Raw genomic sequence first — 12,015 nt, forward strand, 5'->3', positions numbered from 1 at the left:
TCATTGTCTTTGTTTTTTTTTTTTTATTTTTTTTTTTTTAAGTAAAAATTTGCAGAATGTAAGAAATACTTTTTTGAAAGAGCATATGACAGAATTTATTTTGACACTTCTTTGTTATCCCCCATTCTTTCTACAGTTCATTCAACTCTTATGTAAGTCACTTTAGTGCCTCTAGTTTTAACAGAGCAGACTTCTTGTGTTAACTTTCTTGATGTGTGAGATAGGTAATTATGAATCAAACATTGTAGTGGTTGGTTTTACATGAAATGAAGATTGAAAGGATTGTCAGTCAGCACTCAGGGAAAGATGTGGCTTTTGAAATAAATCAACTGAAACTCCTTTAGCCCAAAATACTTTGTTTTGGGTTGTTATATAGAACATCAGAGTAGTGAAGAGTGTGCTTCCCACTGTAGAAACCACACACATCGGTGATAATTCTACTCCTCAGACACAAAGTTAACATTTGCTTCTTTCTTCTTATGTATATAATAGCATTTAATATGTCAAAATAGATTTTGTAGTGTAGATGTATGCATTTAATAATTTACTTAATGGCACTTTTAAATATGTTATCAACAGATGCTTTTTAAATGTACGTGGTAAGTAAATATAATATTCAGGCAAAATCTTTACCATCAGGTGCTTTCAGAAGGAAATGATTTAGCTTTAAAAATGTCTAACTGGGAAACATAGTAAAGTATTTTTACAATTTAGGAATAACCAGGAAAGTGATGAGAAGTGGATTTAAGCTAAACCACAAATGAGTTCTCCGTTCATTACTGATGAGTAAATAACTTCTTCAGCTCCATGCTGCTGTTATAATATACAGAATATTCATTCTACTTTTCTTTTATCTCCTCCATCATTTCCTGATTTTAATATCCAAAGTGTTTCAGTAGCTGTGTTATATGCCTGTTAATACAAATGTTGGTGTACATTCTTAATCTTCACTGTCAAATCAGCCCTGTTTTGTGTAACGTAGAAGAGTTATATTTTAAATCTTGTTTTTCTCACATTGCACCTTATCCTCATGCTTAGAAAAATTCTACATCTAGTTTTGTATTAGAAGTTCATGAAATCTCTTTCCTTTTTTGCCTTGATCCTTTTTCCAATATAAAAAAAGGACCAGCAATATACATCTCACAGTAATTGACCCATGGGTCAGTTTAGACTTGTGTTCTCAACTTTCTAAACCAGCAACAGTCCCAAACTACTGTTTCTTTTTTCGCTTAAAAAAAAAAAATTATTTGAAAGTATTTATGAAATGAAAGACTATAGAAGTGTGGGTTTTCAGATCTGATGCTTTCCTGCACAGTATCTTCCCTTGGATTGTTAAGTTGATGGTCATTAACTTACAGCTTGGCTGTCTGTAACAATTCTAACAATTCTATATATCAAAATTGAAGTTGAAATCTCCCAGTGTTTTTACATTTTCATCAGCTAGAAGTGTTTGCAGACAAGCACTGCACAAACATAGGGTTCAGGAAAAACGTTGCTCATAAATATGCTAATACAAATGAAACAGTTAGTTAATTTTTTTATTCACAGAAAAAAAATTGCATTAAGGTTAACTTTCCGTAATATTTGCTGCTCTTCTGTTCATTGTATGAAACAAGAAAATTGTGAAACTGAACTTGTGAGGAAAAGAGGAGAGGTCTTTTTGATTAGGACAGAATAGGAGTAACCATCCATTTTCTGTTGCTTCAATTTCTGTGTCTGGGGAAAAAAATCTATGTGAACAATGCAATAATGAAAGGTATACAAATGAAAATATTTGTGTATTTACAGAAAATACAGTATTTATTTATATTGTATGTTTTGCTCAACTTTGACAATTCTGATAAAATTTTGTACAGCATTTCAAGCTTCAGGTGCTCAGGGTAACTGATGAGCCTCTTTAATTCTATTTGTACAACGTGTCTCTTTATTATGTCTGTATTGTAAATAGTCTGTACCTTTGTAGTTTATATATGTGTATTGGTAAACAATGACAGAATCATTGTGAGGTTTGGTACTTCTTTCAACTCATTAATTACTGCCATGTGCTACGCTTTTTAAGTGAATTAACTCCCGTTTCATCTTCATATTTAGAGTAAGCTTCTAACAGTCCCATCCTGTGATTTGTTAGGATGTGAAGGCCTTAACAAAATAAAAAGTCATCCTTTACTAGTCAGTTTTACTCATCTACTTTTGTTTCTTGTTTTCCTATTGACAAGATGTTTGCGTGATTGTTTTGATGTTTAGCCTTAGAATAGACATGGATTCCCATATTTAATGTGAGCTTAACGGACTCTTTTTCTTGTTGTATTTCTGCTAGACAACAATATTCTTAATCTCAAAGTACAAAGAGTCTTAGGATCCTTCAGGGACACTTTGTACCTCCACATCATCTTTCTGAATTACTGTTTCATTTTGGATTTTGAAAACAGATGCCTCCCTCCTTTGTAAGGAATGAATTGCACCTACATGACAGGTTTTCCTTTTTTCTGACTACTCACTTACACTTTGAAATATGTAGCTTGGAACACATTTTTTTAAATAATAATTAAAAAAAAAACCACCAAAAAAAACAAATCAACCAAAGTAATCAGGGTTGTGAGAGTTTTATAAAAACATTATTTAAGGCATCCTGTTTTGATGATCAGAAACTCTGATCACATCTGAAAAACTAGGGCCAACAGATGACAAATAATTTTGACTTGGAACACCAGCTCTGTCTCTGGAACACAGTGTGTTTGATTCTGAACTTGAGCCGGGTGGCTTGGCTTTTCTTTCAGCTATACCAGTGCTCCAATTTTACAGTTTTATGTAATTCATTTTTATGCAGTGAACCATGCATGTTTAGTTTTCTTCCTCCTCCTCTTTTCCGCTTTTACTGAGGTGTAAAGAGGGAAGCATGGTCTATATATAGGCAACATACTAATAAATGTAGAATACTCCTTAGAATAGGAATGAAAAGCAACATTCCAAGGATAATAGGGGAGCAATCGCTACAGCTCATCTACTTTATGTTGAGATGTATTAGTATAATGAAGATTAATATATTTTCTTACTGGCAATATATTACTGAACATTTCCTGGTATCTGGTTGTGAATCAACAGTGATGAAGCATAACAGTAAAATTCTTCAGATGTAGGTGGAACGTTCTTGAAAGCAGACTCATCCTGATCCTGAGGGGGTGGGAAGGGAAAGAGATTTCAAATAATAAAAATTGGTCAGATTAGCATAGTTACGAGGTAAATATATTTGGTAGTAAAATAATTGGAAGAACTTATTTGGTGTAACTTGTAATTATACAGTTTTGTTAATGTTTGTGACATTCTACCATGTATTTTTTAAAATGAAAATGCTTGTAAAATACACTTATTGCAGGTGCTTTTAAAGTATTTAGGCAGGAAGATTAATATTTCTTTGCTAACTGTAATAAAAACAGTTTCAATAGTGGTTTCTCCTTTAAAATATCCAGTAGCTAATGAGAATTAATATTGCTAATAAAATATTTGTATCTTGCATACTTTACTTCGTTATGCAGTACTAGAAATTGGTTTGTGGGATATAGTCACCGTAGTTTATTATTTGTTCTAAGGTGGGAATTCTTGTTTTCACGTGCATCAGACTGATGTGTAGATACAGACTTTTATACTCTTACATAGCTGAATCTTCTGGGGTTGCTGATAATAACAGCAGCTTTTGTTGGCTTTCTCTTGAAAGCAATCTTTTGTAAGCTAACAGTTCTCACTATTTAATCAAGTACATGTGAAATATGAGTTCTAAATCAAAGTAGGCTGCGTCCTGATCACGACTACTGTAGAACAAGCAAAACAAGAAACAGGTTTTAGAATATTCCTCCTTTTGGTATTTCTTAAGTAAGAAACAGTCTTCAGTGGTCTGTGACCAGATACACAACTCCTTTGTATATTATTTATGGATGTTTTTCTACTGTAGGCTAATAGATAATATTCTGCCTCTGTATAACATGTCTTAAAAAATATAATTTTTGTATTTATATTGTTCTCTAAAACACTACAAGGTCAAACATCTCCAAGGTACTGTCTGTTAGACAAAGCAAGTCTCATAATACTGCAGATACTTACCCAGATGCTTAATTGTGCTCTCCGAATTGCTCCATTGAAGTAACCAGAGTTACTTCATCTGTAAAATTAAGTAGAATACTAAGGCTCTGTTGCATAGAAACCTCAGAGACTTCCCATTGATTTCAGTGCCCAGGGGAAAGTTAACAGACTTTGAAGAGATTTTTATTTAGAGAAGTGTTTGGGTGGTAACTGCAACTTCAGAGATATAAGACCTGATCCAGAGCTCTACTAAATACAGTGGAGACCATGAGATGAAATTCAGATCTGTGAATATTCGTTTCTTAAAACTCCCAGGCTTCTGCAGTGCTACAGGAATTGCTGACTGCTAAGCCTCTACAATTCTTTTACTGTTTTATTTTTAAATACTGAAATAAGAGCTCCCAAGTCATTCATGAAATGTAAATACCCCATCTTTTCTGTGTTCTCTTTTCTCCTATTAAGTATACACAAGATGTTCAGTACTGTAAAAATAAATAAATCAATCCACTTATAGAAATTCTGAATGCCAATGTTTGCCTTTAAAAACAGTTGCAATGAATAAATGTGCATTTGCATAATTTGGTGGGTTGTTGTTTTTCTTTTTTTTTGCATATGTGTGCTGTCTGTTTCAATGCAAACTTTTTCTTGTTTTTATAATCACAGGACTATACCTTGACAATGTACTTTCAGCAAGCGTGGAGGGATAAGAGGCTGTCGTATAATGTAATACCTCTAAACCTTACTCTGGACAACAGAGTAGCTGATCAGCTGTGGGTTCCTGATACCTATTTCCTGAACGACAAGAAGTCATTTGTACATGGTGTCACCGTGAAGAACAGAATGATCCGATTGCATCCAGATGGGACAGTCCTTTATGGACTCAGGTCAGTATGAATCATTTCTGACTCCTCTCTTTTTATTTTTAGTCTGTATATCATAGCTTCAAATTAAAATATATTCTTTACCTTTTTTGATGCTATTATTTTTATTGCTGTATTCTGTATAATTTACTATATTCCAGATGCAATTTTAATTTAAGTATGCTAGGAATGGACAAAGGTTTTTATTCTTATTTTATGTAAATTGTGTTGATAAACTGCCATTTTTAGTGCAGCTGAGACACTTGTATTAAGGACAGATAAGACTGTAATTATTATTTTAAAAACTCATTCTGGATTAAAAGCCAGGTTTAAATCTGTTTCCTCATAGGAACTGAAATAAGAAATACAAAATGAGGATTAGAGGCAAAAAGGGAAGATGTATGACAGCTGAATTGATAGTCTAACTAAATGATACATTTCTGTAAATATTTTTGATTGAATAGTAGATTGGTTTCATGCTACACAGATGAATCAGTTTTCTGGTTTTCACGGAGATGAGGCATGACTCAAAAAGTTTTTCAGCCTGGTGGTATTATCGTGTATGGCTGTAGGGAGAGTGGCAACTGGAGAAATCAGCAGAACAACTTCACTCTGAAAATCTTGGAAACTGGGGGAACTGTTTATTTAGCAGTGCTTATAGAAAAAATAATTTCCAAGAAAGTGATATGCAAATATTCCTGCAAAAGATGACTGACAAAACGGGGTGAGCAGGTAGCAAAATAGAGAGAAAGCATCATCTGGGTTAAAAAAAATAAAATAACAATGCTGCAGAATTTTAATCTAGAATGCCTCATATTTTGATACTGAGAAAAATATGCAATAATAATTTTGTGGAACAGTATTCTTAAAACTTCTATTTGAGTATTTCTTTCATTTTCAGTTGAAATTTCTATTGTCTGTCTGTAACTATTATGTCAAGATGCATCAATTATTAACATGGTTATTTTCTACCCAGCTGTAAATGAAAGTGTCAGTGTCTTCTAGCTCTTAGGCAGAAACCAGTCTCCCTGAGACTGAGTAGATGAGTGCTCTCACCACTATGCTGGAGTCAGGCTTCAAGTGCCTCCTGTCTGGATGAGACCTGGACTCTTGCAGACTGTGGCAGATGGTGATTCACCTCCAGAGAAAGGGAGTGAAAAGTGTGAAAATGTTCACTTGATAGATACTTTGGTTTTCAGGCACTCTCCTAAAGTGCATGATGCTGATTTCATCCTTCATTGTAGGTATTTTCCACTTGGTGAAAAAAAAAATTGGGCTTGCCCTGGCTCCTCAGCTTCCTCTATGTTTAAGGAATAGCACTGCCTTTTATAGCTGACAGATTATTTTTCTACTTAAAAAATAAAGAAGAAAAATAAAGGGCTGTTATAGTTACTAACAGAAATAAAATTAACTGGCTACATCTGGTGCACAGCAAAAGTATACCTTCTTGAAGTGTGACCACAGTAGCAAAGTACCTAAGTGCATTTGTGGGCAGTGGCATGGCTGTTTTTTATGAAATTTGAGACCAAGTAGAGCATTTTATTAAAAAATTGCAAATTTTCCTATTTTGTTCCCCTCCCCCTCCCCCCCCCCCGAAACTGAAACAACAAATTTCAGTGTTAGATCTGTGGCATGGGTCACATATTCTATTATGAACTGCAGAGAAACATTTTGCCGTATGTGACTAAATGAATTCATTCCGAGTTACATTTTCTGCTCTTTTGTTGCTGGTTATTATATCTACCAATTTATATTGTGTCCAGTTGTGTTTTCTGGGTGAGAGCAGTTCAGGTTTCAGCTCTATGGCTGGGAGCAAGTCAGTCCATTGGTTTGCTGTTCAACGAACCAACAGATACTTGGTTCCTTGAAATGGTCAAAGTGAAATAAAACCAACTCCATTTAGCTGAACTGGTGCTGGTATTGCTTCATTGATCATATATAGCAAATAGCTCTTAATATCTTTTATGATGTGATAAAGTGAAATCTTGTCTATTTTTAAGCTTTACTTAAAGCTATTTAATTAGACGAAACATTAATGCTTTGATCCTTTATTTCTCAGAGTTATTTTTCTCAATACTTGCTATCACTGTATGGTATCCAAAATGGTTTTATAATAATAGTGCATGTTGTTTCTATTGCAGGACTTGCACACAGCTCAAAATAAAGCTATATAGAAGAATTTTTTTCTTAGGTCAATAGTTTCAGATCAGAAAATAATTTTCTAATGTTCCAGTTTACCTAGCAGCCTTGTATTTGTAATTAGCAATTCTTAACATCCCTTTTAAGATGCTGCTTGGTACATTTCAAGTGGTCTCTTTGCCCTGTGAGCTTGCACAACATGCATGATGGATGTGAATTCTGCCCCTGTTTCCTTCTTGTGCTGAAGTGACTTGTATGCTGAGGGCAGTAGCAAGATGACTGTCACCGTGTACTCCCCCTACCTGTCATAAAAGATTAGGGGCCGCAATTGTCATGGGTCCAGCTGCAGCTGTGTACTTGAACAGCAGAAGAGGAAAGGACACCTCTTTTTTCTTGGAGAGGCAGTGTATTCTTTTGTAGAGGCTGTGCAACATGAATTGAAACCTAATAGATGAGTCCATGGCAAGAAGAGGTCTACTTTTTGACCATAAGATATTTATAAAGTCCATTTTGTTTTCTAGTTCAAGAATAAATAGTCTCTAGTCCTAGCAGGACTGTCTGATTAATGTTATTAGCTGCTGTTAGAAATAAAGCAATTATTATTCTTAGTTGCATGGAAATTGGGATCTAGTAATGCTAGTTTAGCAATAAGAATCTTGCTTTTCATCATTATGCCTCGTGCCTATAACTTGTTGAGGGTTGGTCCTTGAGGTTGGTTGCTGCATTTAGAGAGATGTACTTCACAGTGGATATAGTTGATAGGTCACTGTTCAGCTCTCCTACTTTATATAAATTCACACACTCTCTTCTAAGTGTTGGAAGAAACATAATGCTATTTGTTCTTCCACTGAAATAAAGAAATTTATGGTTAACATTTTTTTTTCTCGAGCTTTTGTAACATAGGTTAAAAAAACAAAGCAAGCCAAAAGCAACAACAAAAAACCCCCACCCAATTTAAAGGCACAGTAGGTAATGGGATTGGATGGAGAATTTTTCTTTGATCTCAGTTATTTGGATATGTAAGTTTATTTTAGAGAAATCATGACTGCATTTGTGTGCATGTACTTTTGTAATATATATATATATCAAAACATTACACTGTTTGGGTAAGAACTGTTACAAAAGCCATATTATTATGATTTTGAAAAGAAGTACTTCTATTTCTAGCTTTATTTTTTCCAGTTTTTAAGATTTCTCTTTGCTTGTCCTTCTCAGGATGTAGCCTGTTTATAGGGAGGTTTGGAAAGGGGATTGCCAAGGGCAAAAACCAAACCTCAATATTAATATTGGTCTGTCGTGGTTGGATAATTGCCCTCAAAACCCTGAATTATTAATGATCCATGGACAAATTTTTGTGATGCAGTGTAGAAGACCCTCCCTCCTCCTCCTCCTCCTTAGGCTCGGTCGAGTAGGTCTTGGAAAGGCTTTCTGGCTAAAATGGCGTTCAAATACTGGTGTGGATGTGGCAAATACACTTGCTGGTAACACAACAGAATTGTACGATTGGCCATATTCTGCTTTTGCCTTTGCTAGACCATGTAGCAATCAATGATGTGATTCTAACGGTAAGGTTTCAGTTTTATAGCTTTTAAAAGCTTTAACTATCTATTTAATCTAAGATTAATTCAAAAATTAATATGATTTAAAGTGTCCAGAGTAGTGATAGTTTTAATGCCCGCTTAGTATTAATTTCCACATGTCATCTAAAAAACCCCCTGTGTACTATTACTGTTCTGAAAATCATTACTGTTATGGCTGCATTAATTTACTTCAGCTTATACTTGCAGTGTCATATTCTGACTTTGAAATGCATGCTACTGCATTGAAATTCCTTTAAATCAATTTTAAAATGTTACTTTTGCCTCTCCAAACATCTATTTATAAACATGTATAAATGTATACACATGCACACACAGATACACATATGTTACTGTTAATCCAGTTTCATTTACTTTGATTGCTGTAAGCAAATTCGTCGAACTCCAAATCATCTTATTACCAAAATGGTAATGCAGAGATGTAACCATCTCATTCTTTTATGTCCCTGTAGTTCTGTTTCTATTTTGGATGTAAGAAGCGGTGATCCCTTAACATTGTTTTTTTGTTTTTCCTAACAGAACACATGCAGCGCATGGTGTCAGATCTGGTTAGGTTAAACATTATGAAAGTAAATTTCACGGAGGCAATTTTGTAAGCACCTGCCTTATACTGTCAGTGAAAGGGGTGAGAGAGAAATGGGAACTAATGAATGGAGACATCTATATGGTAGTTATGATGTCCTTGTAGCCTGCCCTATTCACTGCTACAGGGCATAAGGTAAATGTGTAATCTAACTATGACCAATTTCATATGGAGAATGTGACATATTGGCTACTTTTAGGTTTAGAGGGATTTTTATTTCTGAGGGATAGCTGCCAACTATTTATGTTTTGGGAAAATGTTTTTTTCTGTATTCCAGTTGCAGTATGGTATTTACAAATACAACTGAACTTTTTTTTTCCCAATTAAAAATAAATGTTTTATTTCATATTATTTTCATATACCATCTGGCGAGAAAATTCTTTGCTGCCAAGACCAGGACATTCAACAGATGATATATTTAAATCACTAAAATGATAGAAGATTGCAACATATAGTCTTAAATGAAGAGTCATTTCAGGGAAAATTGCTATCTGTTGGTAGGTAAGATGACTTGCAATAGGATATTAGTGATTTGACAATGCATATAGGAAAGTAAACTAGGAGGATCAAGATTCAAATCTAGGGTAATAATCAGTGTACAGTAGGTTGAGCAAAGCTTGAATGACATATGCAGCCAGAACTCAGGAAAAGAGAGGGCTTTAACTAAATTTCTGTATCCTGAAATATCTGGTTTATGTAATACACACAGCAGAAATAGTTGCTATGATAGATAAGATCTGGTGTTTCTTAAATTTATTTTTGTAGATATGTACATATATATAAAAAAAATTCCCCTGACTTTTGACATCAAACCTGTTCTGAAATGCAGACAGAAAATTCAGCTGTCTTCTGGGTTTATTCTGTGGCGTTCTGGGGAAGAATTGCTTCTCTGATTTTTGCAGTCTGTGGAAGCACTGGAAGTTTTCCAGGGTTGGAATGCACCTCTTTGCTGGAAGAGACCATCTGGGTGTTGTGTATCAGAATAAGGAGGAAGATAAGTTTAGAATACTGTGATTAAATATCATTGAATAAGTGGCTAAAGATGAAGATGTTAGATGTGGTTTTGCACCTTTAATAGGCTGGGTTTAGAGATACTTACTATTGCGTACACTTAATTCTAGCAGTCCTCAAAAGTGAACTCTGCAACACTGGGTTAGACAATAAGAATGATGATTACATGGCAAAGAGTGCTGTATACTTCTGTACCTCTTCTTGGCTGTTTTTATGTGTTCTGTAACTGAAGCTTACTGAAAAATAGAACATACACAAGTTCTGATAGTGTCCCTATCTTGTGAAGTGATGACATTTCCATTCTTTCTAGCCAAAAGGAAAACAGAAAAGAAGTAGAACAGAGTAGTTTTGTTGGAAATGAAGGACTTGTGCCACTTGAAAGCTGAAAAGTTTTAGTTGCTGAGATTTATTTAATATATTGCAAGCTATAAGTTTGTAACCCAATCAGTAATAATTCCTATTTGACTGATATGATCTAGCAATCTCTTGTAAATGAGTGAATTATGTGTACATTGGTCTTGCTTTATCCTGTCTTTATTTCTTGCTACCAACATTGTGTCATGTGAATTCAAAACAGTCCTGGATGCTTGGATTTAGTGTTCTCAGCTGTGCCTTGTGCTGCCTGCTCACTCAGCTTCAGCTGCTTGAAAATTTTCAGTGTTGCAAGTGAAATAGATTCTCCCACACTTTGCTCTATTAAAATAGCCTTGGGCATTTTTGTTGCATTAATAGACTTGTTCAGCAATTTAACTTCTCATTTGCAGCTTATTATCTACAAAATCTGATGGACAGTTTACAAAGCAATTGCCTTTCTAAATGCCTTTAGTTCTTAGAACATGCTGTTTGAGAGGTGAATTGTTCACATCAGACATCCTTCAGTACATCATCTGATCTTTGTTTTGCTACTTTTTGCTGCTTCCGACACCACCCCCAGCCTGCTTGATAGGGCTTATTTTTAAGCATAATGTGGAGATAAATTTTCATTTTTCAGTTTCAGGACCATAAAATCATTTGTGCTAGCTGAAATTAAAATGATGCCTTTGGGCCATGCAGAATATTTCAAATATCCTTGTAATTCCGAAGCTTCCTCTGCAAGAGAGATCTATCCTGCCTTTTTGTGACAAAAATATATTTCCAGATGGTGGACAGAAGTTATTTAAAGACTTTAAATGTGCTTCCATGCTAAACAAAAATTTTCTCAGAAATCAAGCATTTGCATCTTTCTCAATTTGGGGATTTCGGAAAGGATAAGAAGGACCTGGGCTTCTTTTCTGGGGTAGAAGATGCTATTTTGGATGCTCTGTTCCTGATTATGGTAACTGTCCATGGGCAGGTGCTTCTGATTTCATCACCTTTCTGCTGCTCTTGGCTGTGCAGCCCTTCAGTCAAACTTGTCTCAGGAAGAAAATGAAAGAAACATTGTAATGAGGTACTCTGGAGTGACTTGAAAGACAGCCCTGCAGTGAGATGCTGTTCTGTCACTCGTTTCTCAGTTTGAGCACCAGCTTCCTCTTTCAATAGTATCTCGAAGTACTGTTGCCATTTGTAAAAAGGAACATTATTATAAACCAGACATAGCTTCATGAGGGTGTTTAAAAGTGTCATGCCAGGAACATCAAATCATCAGTAAATTGTAATGTAAATTTGAGGGCGGAAAGTTTACATGTTAAATGCTTGTTTGAAAAATATGTTAACGATCCTTAGACGCTAGGCCCTTTTACTGTCTCTGCCCCAGTCATTTTGGCCCAGC

At 34.9% G+C, this 12,015-nt stretch overlaps 1 protein-coding gene across 4 annotated transcripts in view; it reads left to right on the forward strand.

Annotated features, from left to right (window-relative positions):
- The window catches only part of GABRB2 (gamma-aminobutyric acid type A receptor subunit beta2), a 153,436-nt gene that overhangs the window by 49,654 nt on the left and 91,767 nt on the right, over positions 1 to 12,015 (forward strand). For all 4 annotated transcript variants that reach the window (XM_061354075.1, XM_061354077.1, XM_061354078.1 and 1 more), the window contains one exon: positions 4,738 to 4,958. In XM_061354075.1, coding sequence (XP_061210059.1) covers positions 4,738 to 4,958 — 221 coding nt within the window. The remainder of the gene's footprint in view (positions 1 to 4,737; positions 4,959 to 12,015) is intronic.

The sequence above is a fragment of the Neopsephotus bourkii genome, unplaced genomic scaffold (genome assembly GCF_033783945.1).
Source record: "Neopsephotus bourkii isolate Nb327-2 ecotype Australia unplaced genomic scaffold, CSIRO-AGI_Nbou_v1 NB_716, whole genome shotgun sequence".
Classification (NCBI taxonomy): domain Eukaryota; kingdom Metazoa; phylum Chordata; class Aves; order Psittaciformes; family Psittacidae; genus Neopsephotus; species Neopsephotus bourkii.